Genomic DNA, 19,865 nt, shown 5'->3' with positions numbered 1-19,865 from the left:
GTGTGAAATAACAATAACAACTTGAATGCGAAATCCTGTTAGGCGAAATCAACTGAAAGGGAATCGTTGCGAAGCTTGTTGAGGGGCTTAGCTGTGCTGAAACAAAAGCATATGGCATTAAAAGAAACAGTGTTGGAAAACGATTCACTGTCTTTTGCCATTCACACATTAAGTAATGGGTTATCCTAATTTAGACAGCCACGAAAAATTACTCCCGTTTTACAAAGTATCAACAAAAGAGTCATAGCAGCTCAAGCTGCCATGTGGTTGTTTGTAAAACCAGTGTTGGTATACGATTAGCTGTCTTTTGCTTTTCACACATTAAGTAGTTGGTTATCCTAACAGCCAGGGAAAATTACGCCCTTTTTACATAGATATGAACAAAAGAGGAATGACCAGACTGTAATGTGGTTGTTTTTATAAATAGTGTTGGTTAACGAATCGTTATTTCTTTTCGCCACTGAATACATTTAGCAGCTTGTTAGCTTAACAAAACTAAAAGAAACACAAGTGGACAGACAGCAAAATTACCCAACATTTAGGCAAAAACAAACAAGAAACAGATTGCTTGGCTGCAATGTGGTCATTTTCTAAAACGTGTTGTTTATCGGGCAATAGTTTTTTTATGTCAATCACGCAATCAGCAGTTGCTTCCGGAACAAGAGCATGGCTTAAGCGTAACTCCGGATAATATCTTCAAATAAAAAATGTCATGTGATTATTTATATAAGATTATATCACTTGAAGAATATATTTTATTTTTAGCCAAAACAAAGCCCAAACAGATGACATGCATCAAGTACAGAGAATTAGACGTAACTTTGGTTACGTTTAAACACAACAATAATCATAATGTCATCTGTTGGAAAGCTTATGTGCGTAATTTTTGCAAATCATTGCGAGGCCTTCGCGCATTAACTTTTCGACTCATATCACTTTAATGCCTTGCTCCTACGACGCGTACATAAAATGAATATATATGTATGTACATAAATAAATGATGATATAAACATTACCAAAATACCAATTTGACGATTTCCTCTATATGGGGCTCTTGCTGATGCATACATATTAAAAGATGGCTTTGAATATTTTTCACATTCGAGCACGCAAAATATTTGGCGTTCGATCGTAATAAACATTTGTTTATTTTAATATGCCGCCAGACCCTGCAAATCCGTGTGTGTGTGTTTGTGTAACCATTGTGAAAATATTATTGCCCATACGCCATGTACGCCAAATATTTACCAAATATTAACAAATAAAGGCTCATTGAAGACAAAGATACACAACATGAGATACTGAACTTTCGCCCGCCATGAATAAATCCATAAAATAGAAAGACAAACATGGTAACAGACAAGGCGCATGCTTCTATTTGTGTATTGATACCCATGCGAAAACTATCATTGTAAATATTATGGCCAATAGAACTACACACATGGGGGAGGGGCGAAAGTGGGAGCAGGCAAGTGAAAAAAGATTTGCAGCATCGCAACATTCAAAATCTCATTGAGAACGTTTAACAACTTTGATAGGGGAGTAAAAACAGGAGTGAACCACAAGATACATACATTCGCACACGTAAGCACACCCTGTGGGACACACATGTCGGATTGCGAACAGGCAACAGCCCCAACGACGAGCTGTGGAGCCAAATCCTTGTCCTGCTGCCTGATGCCTGCAGCTCCCTTCGAGCTCGTCAACGTCGCGCCGTCGTGACGACTGCGAAAAAAGCATTAACCCGAATTGAAAAAAAAATTGGCAAACAAAAAAATATAAGAAGACCAAGTAACATAGAAGTAGAGGGAAAAAAAATAAAACAGCAACAACAGCAGCTACAAATTGAGCTTTGTGTGTGTTTGTGTGTAAGTGAGTGTGTGTGAGTGGCACACAAAACAATAATACGTATACGAGCATTTGCCAAAGTTGAGCAACAGAAGATGAGCAAAACAAGCCTTAAGTTTACGATTAGCAGTTACCCTGTAGCTAAGATGAACGTGTCCAAATTATATTACCCAGAATTCAGAAAAAATAAGGGTGCGCCAAGATGTGCAGCAAATTTCGAGATTTGTTGCTGCGTCGCCTATCGAAGATCAATAATTAACTTTATTATATATTTATGTATCCTATATATCCTATATTTCAAATACTTGTTAAGCTAATCACAATCAGAAGCCTTTCTTAATATCGACAGATATCTATGTAGACATAGCTTTTATTTAGAGGTCTCTATTAACCCATTTAGCCCGTTAGCATGAAGTACTGGGTATGCAATTTGTTAGCCAGCCAAATGTTGTATACATAGGGAAATCCATAACGCATATCGTAGCAAGCAGCTCCTATCAAATAATATATGAATGGCCCTTACATATACATACATACATACAGATAGATATAGGTGGAATTGGGGGCCATGACAATCTTTTATGTGATTTCTTTTGCCTATTTTCCTATTGCAAATGGCATGGAATGGTATGCACAAAAATGAAGCTGTAAAAACTTCGACAATTCCATACCCACATCCGCCCTAGCCTCCCCCCGCAATCCCTGCTCGGTGCCTGTGCAAATACAACATTCGAAATTTATGAGCGCAAAAATTATTTATTATTCAAGTATGTGAGACTTTGAAACTGTTTTCAACATGCTGGCAACTTGTGTTAGACAGCGTCTGTGCGCGATGAGGTCCTTAAATATTTAAACGAATGTGTTAGCAATGCCGAAAACATTTCCTTTTTTTTGATATGAAAATTGCGGTAATGCATTTTGGGTATATTTCAGTTTAAATTAAGCCACATAATTTTAATATCCAGTTCAAAGCAATTTCTTTCGTTCCCCTTAAAAGCATATTTTGTTTTGAATCCAAATTTTTACGAATAAATGACGTCTTATCGTGGCTTTAGATTTTTATTTAGAAAGCTTATTAGCTTAGTTTTTGTTTCTTAATTTGCAAGTGCACGAAATTCTTCTTGAAATGCTTGCAGTACTCATAAGTTGCCTAAGTTAACCATCCAATTGTAAATTTATTTTAAATTTAATTTAGTAGCCAAGGTCCTTGCCTTGAGTGCATTAAGTAATCCTTTCTTGGCATTTTGTTGTACTTACATTGGCTAGCTGGGCCATTAAATGGCTTTCCATTATCATCTCAAGTTCTTGCCGTCATAAAGCATTTTACCGCCAAAATACAATTTAACAATAGACCGGGTCAGGATTGAAAGCGTTCTACTTAGCCGGGAGCAGCAGTCATAAAAACACTTTGCCACGACCCCAGCATGGACCAAGCACTCAAACAAAGTAAGGCCATAGAAATGGAGAAAGGAACCAAGGAACAATACGAATTTCAGAGGCACAAATATCGCTTCTATTTTCTTTTTATTATTATTATTTAACATTTTAAACTGACTTTTCATGCTAAATAAGTATGGCATAAAAACAGCAATAACATGTTGTACAAGGACATGCAGACAAAGCGACAGGATGCTCAGGCACCAGCTGTGGTTGCCTGTCGCATATGCGTGTGTGTGTGTGTGTGCGTGTGCGAGTCTCGCTGCGAGACAAGCCGAGCAGCATTTGCCATGGTGTCTGTGTATATTAATTTATTATCATTATCAGTGATTTTAAAATGGCGTCGTGACATCGTAAATTATAAATGGCGTTGTCTAAGACCGAGCTAAGACTGGGGACTACTTAACGCCTTGCCAAGATACAGTTGCCCCTGCTCCAGGGGAGGGCAGGGGTGGGGCTGCTGTTCATTTTCTTGTTGTTGTGTGTAATTTGTGGCATTAAAAAAGGGCGACATGTGCGCGCTGCTTAAAGTGTAGCATGTGCATAAATTTTATGTTCTGTCAAACACGCGACGAACAGTTCGTTAAAAGCTTTAATTAGATTGCGTGGGTTGCTTGAGGAATACTTTTAAAACATATCTACAGAGTAAAATCCATCGTGAACCAATCTGTGGCTTGAACTAAGGCTCAAAAGTATTTAAACCAAGTGCATACACTCTTAGTTCTGGAGCTAAGGAGTAAATGGATCCGTGGCTCGACCTAAGACATCAAGCAGTTTGTAAATGTTTTTCAATATTTTTTAGATATATTTAAAAGAAATCAACTTATCTCTAAAAGAAAATGCTGAATCAGCCTGGGCTTGTGCAATTGGCTTAAAAAGGTTTATTCTATTAGGAATAGGTCTTGAATGCCAGCTACTGCAACACATTATATGCTCTGCTCAGAAGGTTTAAAATGTGCCTTATCAAGTGTTTAAAGACTTTTCCTAGTCTCCATTTTGAGTGCTTATGTTAATGCCAAGCAACCCACTTGCACGCTCATATCCTTGCACGCTAACAGGCTTTAATTGAGCAGAAAGCTGTAAAGTTAGCACACGTCTAATGTGCTCGGCATCGGGTCGAGGCTGCCTCCCATATTCTTTTCTCTGCAACGCCGACACGTTTCTCGACTTTGGGTTAAGCGATTTACGCGTCGCTAATTTCCGCTAATGTTTGTCATTTTATATTTTTGCATAAATGAGCTGGCAACTGCGTCCTCCGACGTCTTCAGCATCTTGGCACGCTCCCTGGCGTGCTTTTGGTGCACATGTGTGAAGTTTTCATGTCTGCCCCGGCGACGCGTTTTCCCACTTCTGGCAACACTTTCACGAGCTGTTTAATTATTTAATAAGTAAATTATACGCAACGTTGTACTCGCTGCCACGCCCACCTTACAAATGTTAGTCGAAAAGAGCTTAGCGAAAATGTTTTTAATGAACTTAATTAACCCGTTGCTGACTTTGCACGTCGCCAGTTCTCCAACATTGATCCTTCGTATCTGCAGAGGAAATTTAAACCAAATTCGACTCTGGTAGATTTAATGGATTCGAAAATTCCTAATTAATATTAATTTACCAAGTAAATCGAACCGCAGCTGTATCGAAATCTTAATTGCTTTTAAAATATCGAAATTTAATCCGATGCCTTCCTTTTAATAAACAGTAAATTCTCTTTTCTAAAATGTTCATAAACGAAATACTGAATCATGTTTAAGGTACAAGCCATATGCAAAAGGATATTCCGCATGAAAATTGGTTCAGTACAGAAAGAGATTTTCTATGAATGCAACTGGCCTTAAGCCCATTCTCTGTATGCATATGTGGGTTTCTCTGTATGTGTGTGTGTGTGTGTTTGCCAATTCACTTAACTACTTTGCCATCTTCATTAAATTGAGAAATGAGAGCTTGATGGGCGAGTGCCAGCAGGTACGCACACACAAAATAAATTAAATTCTCTGAGAGCATAAAAGAAGTGGCCCCCCATGTTGCCTTAATTATGCACATGCCAGAAGCAATACAGTGGCCCGGACTTGTATTATGTATACGCCGTGTGTGGCGTGTTGAAATCTGTTTAAGTTTTAATGACATCAGAAACTCCGGAGTAATTGACAATATATGGTAGACTATTTATTTAAAAAAAATATATATATAAATATTTTCATTTTGTATTTTCTGTACTTTTGCAGCGACGAATATTCGATACCAGATCACAGGCGGTAACATAGGCAATGCCTTTGCCGTGCAGAATACGACCGGTGTCATCTACGTGGCCAGTCCGCTAGACTATGAAACGCGGCCAAGGGTAAGTAGTTGCTGTCTATATACACCTGTCACGTCACCTCCCACTCCACCCTTAACCCTTATCACACGCTCGGCTGTGACAGCAGAGCCTACTCAGAAGTCTAGTCTAAACTTCCAGTTGTTTTTATTTTTGTTGCAGCATGTACTATTTTTTTTGCTCAACTTTTGGTTGTGCATGCATAATTTATTTATTTTTGTTGCCTGCCACGAGACAAAAAATGGAAGAAAAAAATATGCAAAACTATGCAAAACTTTCAGGCGAACAACTTTGTGAGGTTCTGCGTGCTGTGACAAAAATAAAAAAAAATTAATCAGAGAAAATATGCAAATACAGCTGACGTGAGTGTGGGCCAAAATTACGAGTACGGCAAAAAGCAACAAACTCAACACGACTCAACTCGACTCAACTCGACTTGTAGATCAACAGCTGTTGGCACATTTCCCATTGCGAATTTTTAACGTGATTGCACGCACACAAATGTTGATATGTAGAGAACAACCCCCACCCCACCCCATAACACAGCTTACCCCTCAACCTGCGCTGGGCGCCCGTGTAGCTGTCAATGCATTGTCATGCAACAAGCGGCTGAGGCGGCAACAATACCGCAAAACATGTGTTGCCCTCTCAACAAAAATGTTGTTTTGTTTTCGCTTGTTTGCAAAAGTTTGACAACGATTTCTTTTTTTGTTTCCTTTGTTTTTTTTCGTTGTGGCATTTGGCTTGCTGCCACTCGGCAATAACTTTGAAAATATATAGTCGAAATAGGCAAATTAATCTTTTTGTCTTGCTGCAGCTTAAATGCAGCTTATCAACACTTGCATTAAACTTACTATGCATTTCTCTCGTTGTTCCCTTTTAGTATGAGCTGCGTTTGGAGGCAACACGCAATCGTAAAAACAACTATACCACCGTTGTCATCAATGTACGCGATGTTAACGATAATCCACCTGTCTTTGATCGTCAAACATATCGCACACAAATCACTGAAGAGGATGATCGCAATTTGCCCAAACGCATTTTACAGGTGAGTAACTGGGCAAACAATACGAATTGTTTTCTTTTGGCGATATGCCTCTCTCGACTTCACTTAAGCTATTAATATTGATTCCTAGGCCATACAAATCTCTCACATAACGCATACTCTTTCCCATATCTCCGACCTGAAAGAAAACTGTAGCCTACTTTTATGCGCATATTCAGTAAATTAGCTTTCGACTACAAACTAGACCCAAATACGTTGCGTTTAATTAATTAAGGTAACCTGTGTGTAAATCGGCTGCATAATTTATGTAGTAAATCTTTTTGTCCTCCTTGGGGCTTACAACAATATTTTTATATATTGCAGCAATATGAGAACAGCTACTTTTGCCAGTTAAGGCTCCTATCATTATTTTCGCATTCCACATTTATTATCGCCTGTTTGCTTTTACGCAATTTAAATATTGACAACTGAAACAACAACAACAGCCAAGCACAATGCATGCAATTTGCATAAAAATCCAATGCTCGAAAAATTACAGGGGCGAAAAACAAGCAAACCAGAGCAGTCCAGAGCAGACCCGACCAGACCGGACCGGACCCCAACCATACCAAACCAACTGAAGCCTCAGATCAGGCCACTGCTCTGAGTTGCTGGCATGTAAAGTGCCAGGCGATTCAGCGAGCCGCACAATTCGGCCGTAAATACAAAATAAATACTCATTCATTAATAATAACGTGATAGTTGGCCGAATGGTCTTACATGAAATATACATATATATATATGGGCATGTATATGTATCCACATTCATGTGCGTGTGCCAAGTGTGTAAGTCTGTGGCAGCGACTTTTATTTAAGCCATAATTCACAACAATCAACAACATGAGAGAGAGAAATAACAATCTGTCTGCATGGAAAAAGGTTAAATGCTCTATTTTTAACTTTTTAAGGCTCAACACGAATAATGAATGAATGAATGAGGCTTAAATAAGCAAAAGGTCTGTCCGTAAATGCATGTAAAGCAGGAATAAAGAAATTAAACTAAGCTATAGAATTGACTGCGTAATTATAAAATCAAGCCCAGCAAATTTGACACATGAAAAAGTTATCAAAAATATTTGTAAGACAATCACGAATAGTCAATTAAAAAATTTCATAAAAAATTTTGAAAATTTATGTGGCTCTTAATGTTGCTTTGCATATTTATAACAGGCACTAAATCCAATTGTTGAATAGTAATAATAATTGAAATAAATCAAGCAAAGAACAATTCAATACGAGAAGACTAGTAGAAATTGCAATTTGCGCAATGAAACCAGATACATAAAATAAAATAAAAAAATACATATCAAATAGTTATAGTAATTTGGTAAATGGAAGCTAGATAACATTGATAATGATAATAAATTGAGTAAAAGTTGAAAACGTCCATTCATTCATTTTATTGCCTTCTTATGTGCATTTTATTTTGAGGCAATCAATAATTTTTCGTGCTCAATCTACAAGTTTTTTATGACTCAGCAAGTCCCTATAAGATTCTCGTTTGTACAAAGTCTCGCTTCTATTGTCCTACCCTTTTAAAGGGCCAACGAAAATTTCTGCAATATTCATTAATGTTTATCAATATTAATTATAATATCATTATAAGCAGAAAAAGTTGCATTCTATAAAGATACATTTATATTAATTTTTGAGTTAATTATTTGGTAAAAGCTCGTTTTATTTGAGGGCGATTCTATAAAATATTGCCAGATTTTACCGTTTCTTAACAATTTTCAAATAATTACACACAACATCTTATAAATCTTTTAGTAGAAACTTATCATGGTTAACTATTTGCTACTGAACGTCAAAAGCGTAGCTATAATAATAAGGCTAGCTAATTGTTGCTTAGAAGCCTTTTTTTTACTAAAGATTTAATATCTTAAGATATTCTTAAATCATGTTGACTCTTAAGTGCCAGAAAGGGTATTGAAAATGCGTCCATTCACTAATTGTTCTTGCTTGTAAGCTATAAATTAAAAATCCACGGCCCGACGGCGACTGTAATGGCGTCAACGCCAACAACACCAGCAAAAACACCAACGAAAACAACGACAACAGCAACAACAACAACAACAACAGCAACAACAATGGCCACGCGCATTTTTAATTACACATTTATGCTCAAGTAAAAAATTGAAGTGGCGCCAAGTCGATCCGTTGGCCATTGAATGCCCGCGATAATCGACATCGAAAATATATGTGAACGTATATATATATATATATATATATATATATATATATATATGCATTATATAATGTGCACATATAGACAAAAGCGAGCTAAAGGCGTTGTCTGCTGTCTTCGACACCTTTTGGACAAATTGATTTTTGTGGGTGGCCCGCGAAATGAAATGCAAATATTTGTTTTGCCTTTGCACGCGAGTCATTTGCCGCTGCCACGCCTCCAATGATGAAAATGGGGCTTTAAATTATGCATGCCAATGCTGAGGGCTTGGATGCATTGGCAGTGTGTGTGTGTGTGTGTGTCCTGTTGTAAGGACAATGGCATGCAGGGCTCACAGCGCGTCACGCGAGCTATAATAATGGCACGTAGACAACTCTTTTGTCATATCAAATTGTGCGGAACATTTAACATAAATTGTCGCATTGTCAAGCAGGAAATGGGCGTGGCTGCCAGCATATTGTACACGTGGCAGCAAGCGCTGTTTTTTTTTTTTTTTTTTTTGCCAGCGCCTCATCAGGCTCCATTAAGAGCCTACTCCCCTTATATAAATGGCAATAGAATATGAAGATATTCATATGCAAAGCCATTGTTTGGCCTAAATGGTTTTCCTTTCCATTGGTTGGATGTGATAGCTACGTTGTTAACAGCTTTACAATTGGCAGCTGTCGCTGCAGCACCAGCATTGTAATTGCTCTAATTGGCTTACCAAGTGTTTGAGAGCTGGCAAATCTTTCAATACAAGTGTGGTCTGATAGTCACAAGAGAAAGCGGGAAAGGGCCAGAGCTGAAACAATAGCTCTAACAGATTAAGTTACAATATATATCTCAACCAGAAGTACAATGGGCATACTTTATTTGCATTTCCAGACAAGTGTAAATGTAACTTTGAGTTTGTATTTATGCATTAATGCAATCAGGCATGGCTAGACAATGCAATAAAGATTGCAACTGCACGCAGGCTAGTATAAAAGCTTAGTTGCATGCCAAGACAATGCCATAAATTAAGTTCCAAATACGAATTTGTATTTAAATTATGTATTGAAATGTATATATTTCGTGCATTATAGGCGCAAAGATAAACAATTTACAAAGCGCGTAAAATTAAGTTTAAGACCTATACAAGCAAATGTTTTATTCAAAATGCCTGAAAATGTTTATTCCCTTTCATATGGTATATTCTATCTATATCTCTCTTACTGTCAATAGAAAGTACTCTTTACTTACGGGCTGATTGGTGCTCAACAACAAGCACAGCTGAGTCTTATAGAGAAGTTGCCAAAACGTCCGCTCCCAAGTACGAAAAATTGTTGAAAAATAATAGCACATTCGCATCCTTGTATAGGCTTACATTAATTTGTATACAAGCTTTCCGCATTGTAAATTATATTAAATTATGCAGCGAAATCTTTAAACGCTTATTAAAGCAATCCCATTAATTGGCCTTTATTATCGTTCCTAAGACATTTACATCAATGTATCAGACCACTTGTATAATATTTTTGCTAACAGCTTACAGATGCTTATCTGAATAATAACTTCATCAAAGTACTTAACATACTCATCCATTCAATTATTTAGTGGAACTCCTGAATATTTTCATTAGTTAATTTTGAAGTTAAAAAGATGACACTGTCTTTTGGTCCATAAAAATAGCAAATCCGTCAATTATCCATTACATTATGACATTTTGGCTCTCTTTAACTCTGTCTACTCTCTGTCTGCTTCAACTCGTATCTTAAATTTTTTATTTTTTAGTTTTATCTCTCAAAAGAAATGTCAAACATTTAAGTGTCACTTTCCTATGTGTTGACCTACCTGTAAATTATTTCAGCTAGCAACTCACAGATGTTTATCTTATTTATAAAAATACCAAAAAATTTGTTAACATGCAGTTTATATATGAAAAAAGGTATAATAATGAGCAGTAAAATATTCTAGGCGCACACAACAAAGTAGTCCTAAACCCAGATTTCGTTTAGTAACCGCAAAAGGAATTGGTAAAAAATAAAAATATAACAGAGCAAAAATACAAAATAGAAAATCAACAAAAATACGTAAAGCCGATTGAATAATTACATAAATCTCGGTAATATTAGCATTTTTCACTCTGACACAAACTGACAATATTTTGTAGCCAAAGAAATGGAATATAAAATACAAAAAAATAAAAAACCAATACAAAGTCGAAGCATAAATTTACAAGCAATCTGGGCATCCAGAAAAACCACAAGCTGGCACGCCCCTTACAGTTTCCGCTCCACCGCCCCTTGGCAAGATTGTAAGCCCCATGCGAATAAGTAAGCGCGAGTTTTCCCTTTGCTCTTGCTCTTTATTGGACATTTAAAGGTTTTTTGCACATTTGCATATTTGATTTATAGACTGAATATTGTAAGTAAGGTCCAGAATGGACCACCAACGGCTTAAAAGTATATCCCCGGCCCCCGCTGCCAGCAACTCATTGTAATGCAGTTTTTTTATACCAGTATACCTCACACAATCTCCCTCTCTCTCTCTTTTTCCATTTCTATTTCTCTCACAGGTTACGGCTACCGATGGCGATGTAGATAGACCAATAAATATTGTATATTTCCTTACCGGCCAGGGCATCGACCCGGATAATACGGCAAATAGTAAATTTGATATAAATCGAACAACGGGCGATATTTTTGTACTCAAGGTAAGTGGCACTCACAATGTTTAAGCTGATTTTCCAGTAACCATGCCCATCGACTCCATAAAACTCAATCGTAATGAATGCCTGTAAAAATCCCCAACGGACGATGAAAGCTACCACAAAGCCAGCCCCTCAGACAAGCCCCCCTCCATCACTTCCTTCCCTCGCACTGCTAAGCGTGCAAATGGCGCGCCATAACTTTTGTTTTTCCACCTGCAGTGGCTATGATTGCCAGGTGGGTAACGGGCCGGTAGGTGGGTGGGGGTATGGGAGACAGCTGTTGGCAGTTTACAATTGGGCCAACAGTTTATATACACAATGCGCAGCTTATATTGTGTGTGACGAGCTAACTGTTAAAAATATAAGCAAAAAATATAAAAAACACCAGTTCAGTGGGATGAAGTACACTGTAAAATCATTGTATATAAGAAAAACAAGTAAATTCAAAGAAAATACAGCCAACTACATTAGTTTAAAATATATAAAAATAGAAGGAATAAGAGTGTAGATAAATTTAATTGCATCGGTAGTTCAGACAACTGAAAATTAAAGAAATCGTAGTTGAGTCCCAGGCCTACCATAAAAAAATATGAAAATGAAGTAAATTCAAATACAAAATTTATTTAGAGATAAATTCACCTATGAAACAAAATCAGCACAAAATACATAAATAATTTTAAATTCAATTTGTTTATTATGCGAAATCGATCAGTACCTTCTGCTTTCTACTAAGCGAAAGACTCAGAAAGAAGAGTAGAGTTGGAAAGAAGATTATATTTATAAGAGCAAATAGTTTATTATTTTAGCTCTCCTTAGATGAGTTTTACAAATTATTAATGGTTGTTATTTTAAATTAAATTTAAATTTAAACACTAAATTTCAAAAAACAAATTTAAAATCGGAAAAACAAGAAGAGAACAAAAAAACTACTTGAATATTTGGCTCTCAAAAAACATTGCAGTAGCTTGCATTTTCAGAGAACAATTCAGCGCAGTGCAATCGACCGACTGCAAGGACTGCTCTGCCTGTACAAAATAAATGATTAAACAAGCATATTGACTTTGTACACACTACACAATTACACAATTTGACAGCTGATGCAGCCTTTAAATATTTTCATACACAGGCAAACATCTGCCTCACACACACGCACACACACACACACGCACACACACGTAAAACAAATACAACATTTTGGTAGTCGCTCGAAATATATTCAATACTTAAAATAGTTGGCTGGGTTTGATTGTTAACAACGGTCGCCTGTGAATTGTAAAGCTTTCGACGCAGCTCGGTGGCGTATGATTAATTTAAAACTGTGTCAAACCGCACAATCTCACGCACACACACACACACACACACATCACAGTCGCACACACCAAAAAAAGTGACATTTGTGACTATAAAAACTGCAACCGTTTGATGCCAACTACATGAACTCCAATTAATTTCAGACAAAGTCCATAAAAACAACCAGTCAAATGGCAGTGCCAACGAGCAGCATGGCCCAACCAAAGCCTCCCCCGCTACCCCCTACACCCACCCCTCACTGAACCCGCCCATTTGCTGCATCAAATGTTCAAATGTTGCTGCTGCTGTTGCTGGCGGCATGCTTTATTTGTTTTATTGTTTTAGGAGCTGAGTGTAAGTGTGAGTGTGTGTGTGTGTGTGTGTTGGGGGGTGGCGAGTGGATTGGTGGTGTGGAGCTAAAGGGTTTTTGGAACGTTTGGTTGGCAGCGACAGCATGTGGCATTTGTGGTTTTGACGCTCTACAAGCAACCACATGTAAATGACATTCGTCGTTCGTTATTGGTGCGTGGTTGCCTCGCATAAAATTGTGTTTTAAATTGTGGGTGGTTGCCGTTTGGGGTGGGTCGGGGCTGTATCGTTGAGTTTAGCGAACACCATTCGACAGCTGCAACGCGGTATTTAATTTGTAATTGCTATTGCAATGCGTGTCACATGCCACTGAAAATGTGAAATGTTTTTCGCTAGCTTTAATTGAGCGAATGCCATTTACAGGAATTTAAATTCTTTATTCGTACATTTGATTTTATTTTAGAGAGCCATCGACAGACAAATAAAATACGTAAATACGCTTATAACACTTCAGTTGACGGCATGCTTTAATATTTGTTAGGTTCTTCCTTTCAATTCAAACTCACGTGCGCAGCACACAGACACGCACTTGACAAGCTGAAAGCCCAGCACAGGGTACAAATACAAATCTCTGTAAGCTCTTCTGGCACACGTGCACTCATACATGTGCATTTACCTACACACATGCCCAAAATTACAATACGGGCATTTACTTGGAACATATAGTATAAAATGATTCAAGCAGTAGTTGGATAGTAGGATATTCCCAAATTAGAAAGTGTGGTCTTGGTAGTTCCATTTGTATTAGTAGCAAAAAACGTTAATATGCCCTACTCATTAAAGAGAAAGTCGATTTTAATTTGCATCCAAAACCACAATCCATGGCAAAATGTAATTGAAACGAGCCCAAATCCACCTGGCCAAAGCGAATTGCATTTGAGTCGAGTAAGCAATATTTAAGTATAATTCAAATAGAATCACAGCCCGAAAATACACAGCAAAAGCTGGTACAATATCTATTGAAATTGATCGCATTTCATTTGATTCGATGGCTTTTATTTAGCCCTCTCGCCAGGCCAAATGACAGGCGTTCGCCTGGGGGGAGGCAGATATTGAGGCGATTTCTTGGGGATAACTCATTTAATGAGAGAAATCTAGTATGAGCCGAGGCAAATACATTAAGCTCTGGCTAAAGACAACCGCAAAGATGTACACAATACAACAACAACGCACACACACAAACACACACACAGACTAACACACGCACAGCAGACGGCAGGCGAGTCGATGGGGCTTTCAAGGACCTGTAGCTGACAATGAGACTTGTCAGTTATGGGCCCCGGCGGCGGGATTGTCTCAGCTGCAGCTTCCTGCCGTTGGCATAAAATAATTTGCAAACAAACAAGCCAAACAGCTGGCAAATCAAACGATACTCAGTTCAGCTTATGTTCTATCTATATTTGACACAGCCCCTGGACCGGGATCAGCCCAATGGGCGACCCCAATGGCGTTTCACCGTGTTTGCGCAGGATGAAGGCGGCGAGGGCCTGGTTGGCTATGCGGACATCCAAGTTAATCTGAAGGACATCAATGACAATGCGCCGCAGTTTCCGCAGGGCATCTACTTTGGCAATGTCACCGAGAACGGCACCGCCGGCAGCCCAGTGATGACAATGTCTGCCATTGACTATGACGATCCCAACGAGAGCACCAATGCCAAGCTAATCTACTCAATTGAGAAGAATGTCATCGAGGAGGAAACGGGCGCGCCCATATTTGAAATTGAGCCCGAAACGGGCCTCATCAAGACCGCCGTATGTTGTCTCGACCGTGAACGCACACCGGACTACTCCATTCAGGTGGTGGCCATGGACGGTGGCGGTCTGAAGGGTGAGTATGCTTCGGAACACGGCGACTGCCATTGACATAGCTCAACTCTGGCTAAACTCTGTTCGTAAAGTCTTAAGGAGTATATTGCTTTTGAACTATGCTTCACTTGTCAATCTGTCTGTCTATCTGCCCGAGGAGGCTTTCAATATTCCGCATACTATAACACTGCCTCAAATGTTTATTTCTGTAAAATATTGAGTTGGGTTCGGACTTCGTTTAAACTCCTTTTGGACAGGTTTTATGTTGCACTTTAAAAAACTGCCTACAACCTGCCTTAAGCCACTCTGTAAGCAGAGTATAAAGCTATTTCCACACTGTTAACAGAGTATTGCACAGTCGTTAACACACAATCATTTCGCTCGTCCCGTTGCACAGGCACTGGCACCGCCTCCATTCGTGTCAAGGATCTAAACGATATGCCGCCGCAGTTTACGAAGGATGAGTGGTTCACGGAGGTGGACGAAACGAACGGCACCCATATACCCGAAACGCCCATTTTGACAGTCACCGTGCAGGACGAGGATGAGACTAACAGCTTCCAGTATAAAGTGGTGCCCAATAGTGGCTTTGGTGCGGACAAATTCGCGATGGTACGGAATGCGGATGGGACTGGCTCACTGAAGATTATACAGCCGCTGGACTATGAGGATCCGTTGCAAAGCAGCGGCTTTCGCTTTCGCATACAGGTGAACGATAAGGGCGAGGACGGCGCCGACAAATATCACGTGGCCTATTCCTGGGTGGTCGTCAAGTTGCGCGACATCAATGACAATGTGCCGCGATTTGAGCGCGATCACATCGAGGTCTCCATCTATGAGGACACCAAAGTGGGCACCATACTCGAACAGTTCCGGGCCAGCGATGCGGACCAGAGCGGCCATTCGCGCGTCAGCTATAAGATCGTGCGAGCCAGCAATCGCCGGCGACAGTTCGCCATTAGCGAGAAGGGCGCCGTCAGCATACAGAGGCCGCTCGATCGCGAGACTGCAGATCGTCATCATATCCAGGTGCTGGCCAGCGATGATGGAAATCCCTCGCGTACGGCAACAGCCACGCTGACGGTGATTGTCAAGGATGTGAATGATAATGCGCCAACGCTGGCCCAGGACTACAGGCCAACGCTGCCGGAGAATGTGTCGCCGCGCAAGATCATCGAGGTGGCTGCCATTGACGCGGATGATCGACAGCGCGGCAATGGTGGTCCCTTCAGTTTTCGACTGGATCCGTTAGCCAGCGATGAGATACGCGCCGGCTTTAAAGTGGAATATGATCGCAGTAAGTGCTTACACATTTCTTTTCATATAATCATATGGTAATTTGCAAGGTTTTCGTTTCAAATTAATTAAAAGTTCAGTTTATTAAATTAAAACGAACGAAAAAACTAAGCAGAACAAGCATAAAGGGAAACCAAAATCTTTTACCGGTTAATATAATCTTAAAAATTCAAAAAATTGATAACTATGCTCATCAAATTAATAAAAATATGTAGTTAAAGCCTGATATGATATATTCAAAGACTATCCCACCATTTAAGATTATGGCTTAAACAATATCTACAATATAAGCTACAGCAAAGTCTGAACTTGAGTAACTTCTTGACTACACAAAACGCAAATTCAACTTTCAGGCTCTGAAGGACATAGAAAAATGCTTGTTTAACCAAAAGTCAATTTGCCTTTATAATCAATCCCAAGTCTTTGCTGTAAGGCCGAGACTGGCTTAGCACTAATCTATGAAGGTGCAACAGCACAAACTATCGAAGGGCAACTGGCAACAAGAAGTTGCAACCATTTGTAGCAAGCACTTGAGTTGCGCTCCGTTCAGTTGAGTTGAGTTGAGTTGAGTTGGGTTGAGTTGAGTTAACTCCATTCACAATCAAAATCAAACGCTAAACCAAAGTGTGTTTGCATAGTAATGGTGATTGAATTATGCCACAGACAATCAGCATCATCAGCATTGTTTGTGCCCAGAGTTAGTTACCAAAAAGCCACAGAGCCAGTAAAAAAACAAGCTGGAACGCAATAGACGATAGTGAGAAGAATAGGAAGTGAGTACCCTGTAAACAGAAGTGGGCTGAAATTCAGCGAAAGTCTTCTTGCATAAAAAATATTCAAGCACAATGAAATTTATAACAACATCGAAGCTTTCACTTTAGCAATTCGGCGTAATTTATTTATTTTATAAATTTATTATAAAAAGCGAAAGTTATAAGAAATTTCTTACTGCTAGCTCTGATAGCGTCTGAGTTCAAGTGGAACCGATAGATTGATAGCCAAGACAAGATCCATGAATATCTAAAAAATGTATAAATACCAAATAACTATAAGGACAACTTCAAGTTAACTTTAGTCAGTTACTTGCTCAACTTGAATACACCCCATTCGCACTGTTTATAGGGTATTTAAATTGGGAGATGTCCGAGCCTCCGGGCTAGTTTCTGGTGCAGACAGTCAAATGGTTGAACTGCCTTTGGTTTCCATTGCGATTTCATTTGTTTTCTCTTGGGCGAATTTCGAATTGGTCTTCACTTTTGTAGCCATTCCTGGCAGTTTATTTGGCTCGGTAAAAAAAAAAAAAAACATTACAAAAAAAAAAATCAAAGAACCTAGAAACAAAATGAATACCCCCAAAAAAAATGAATAAGATCGGACTATTGAGAGGAATAAAGAAATTTGAGGTGTCAGTTGAATGCGAACCTGATGTTGACAAGTCGTACGTTTCGAATTTTACGGTTTTGGGCCATTTGCCCTCGGCCGCACTTTGACTGTGTGTTTCACTTACAGAACACAGTTTTTTTTTACGGGATGGCTAACGAAAGCGTTTTCCTTTGAATCTTAATTTTATTCGTCTGTTGTTGCTTTTGTTTCTTGTTCCTTTTTATGGGTCGACGCGTGCTTGGATTTCGAGCGTTTGGGACAGAATATATAATTGATTCGCCAAGCCGATTAAATTCATTGCCATAAACAAATAGATTCCAAAGAATTGTAATGGAATCATTGCGGCTATCCCAAAACGATATTAATTTGCATGCCTAATTAACTAAATGAGTTGTGTAATTAGTATAAAAACAGACAAACAGCAGGTAGCAGCTATCATTAAGACCATAAATTGTTAATCAAGCTAATGCATTTTATATCATAATTCGAAAATGTGTTTCCATAAAATGCATCCGAAATGTGCCATTAATTATGCCCAAATACAAGAACATAAAATAGGCAGGCATAAACCAAATATTGCACATTTTGCTAAATGTATTTGCGTTTTAATGCCCATATTGATTGCATTCACATATTGATAGCCGCATGAAAATTGGACAAACAAATTAAAATATCATCAATATTGCAAGAAATGTATTATAGAAACATAATTTACAATTCATCTGTGTTTTTTATTTTATTTTATGGAAATGCATCTTTTCGCTTTCGTTTTATATTACAAATAAATTGTAAATTTAATGTACATTTTTTGCATTTTTCAAACTGAAAATGCCAGAAAAGAAATATTGTTCAACAAATATTCGAGTGAATCAAAGTATTTACAGTGATTCATGAGCTATTTCAAGTTAATTTATAAATATTTTAATTTACACAAATTCCATTCAAGCGAATATTTGGCTCAAGTCAAAGACTTTTTATTTACGATGATTTTTGTTTAATTCCTGCAATAAAGTAGCCTATATAGTTGCGGGCTATATTATATATATTCAAAAAGAAGACTAGTTCCTAACAATCTCGAATTGAAGTTTATTTAAATTGAAAATATCCTTCAATTTAAATTTCATTTGCCGGCTTTAATAAAGCTAAAACCCAGTGTCAAATTTCCCTTGCTTAAAAAACATGTTTCTCTGCTCTTCTTCTTTCCATGCCTTCATGTGCCCAACCGTCATCAACATCATCAACAACAACAACAACAACAACAACAACAAATGAACATCAAATGAAATTCATTTGAATGCTTGGTCCACAATCGACTAAAATTTCAACACAAAACCCATCGTCTTGACGCACACAATCAGGGGGCGACAATGGCAACGGGGTGGCCATCATCTCGTCGCTGCGTCCCTTCGACCGCGAGGTGCAGAAATCCTATGACATACCCATCGAGATAAAGGACAACGGAGCGCCGGCAATGACGGGCACCAGCACGTTGACTGTGACCATTGGCGATGTGAACGACAACAAAATGCAGCCGGGCAGCAAATCGGTCCTGGTCTACAACTACCAGGGACAGTCGCATGACACGCCCATCGGACGGGTGTACGTCAACGATCCCGACGACTGGGATGTGCCCGACAAGAAGTACTATTGGGAGGCGCAGGAGCATCAGCGCTTCAAGCTCGACACCGACACGGGCATATTGACCATGCGGGCGGGCACGCGCCGTGGTCGCTACCAACTGCGCTTTAAGGTAAGCGCTGCAAATAATCTTAGCCTAATTATCGCCCTTTTATGGCATAGCTACACAAATTTGTCACTTTATCTGTTTGAATTATTGCGGACTCTTCCATTTTCAATTCTTATCGCCTATCTATTGCTTACTTCTGGTCTAGTTAATTATGGCTTGACAATAATCGCCCACTTGTCACCTCATCGCTTATTTATCGCCCATCTATCGGCTTTATATTGATTATTTCTCGTCCATTTATTATCTGTGCATATCTATCGTACTACAATATCTGATCTGTTGCCTAAGCATATCCCAGCTCTCTCTAACTATCGAATATCTAAAGCTTATATACCCATCACCTCCTTATCGCCTATCTATCGCCCTTCCATCTCCTATCAATCTTCTATATATAAACCATCTATCACTATTCTATTAGCCAACAATAGTCTATTTATCACCTATGTATATATATCTCCCCTTATTA

The 19,865-nt window shown here is 38.7% G+C and overlaps 1 protein-coding gene across 1 annotated transcript in view; it reads left to right on the top strand.

The window, feature by feature from the left end:
- Positions 1-19,865, top strand: part of LOC115760239 (putative neural-cadherin 2) — a 45,096-nt gene that overhangs the window by 8,643 nt on the left and 16,588 nt on the right. Inside the window, exons 3-8 of the mRNA XM_030701496.1 lie at positions 5,508-5,623; positions 6,483-6,647; positions 11,372-11,509; positions 14,575-14,995; positions 15,371-16,270; positions 19,011-19,402. Coding sequence (XP_030557356.1) covers positions 5,508-5,623; positions 6,483-6,647; positions 11,372-11,509; positions 14,575-14,995; positions 15,371-16,270; positions 19,011-19,402 — 2,132 coding nt within the window. The remainder of the gene's footprint in view (positions 1-5,507; positions 5,624-6,482; positions 6,648-11,371; positions 11,510-14,574; positions 14,996-15,370; positions 16,271-19,010; positions 19,403-19,865) is intronic.

The sequence above is a fragment of the Drosophila novamexicana genome, unplaced genomic scaffold, assembly GCF_003285875.2.
Source record: "Drosophila novamexicana strain 15010-1031.04,08,12 unplaced genomic scaffold, DnovRS2.1 tig00000387-arrow-pilon, whole genome shotgun sequence".
NCBI classification, from domain to species: domain Eukaryota; kingdom Metazoa; phylum Arthropoda; class Insecta; order Diptera; family Drosophilidae; genus Drosophila; species Drosophila novamexicana.
Note: the sequence above shows the minus strand (reverse complement) of the source record. Positions and strands in the feature narration are given on the sequence as shown.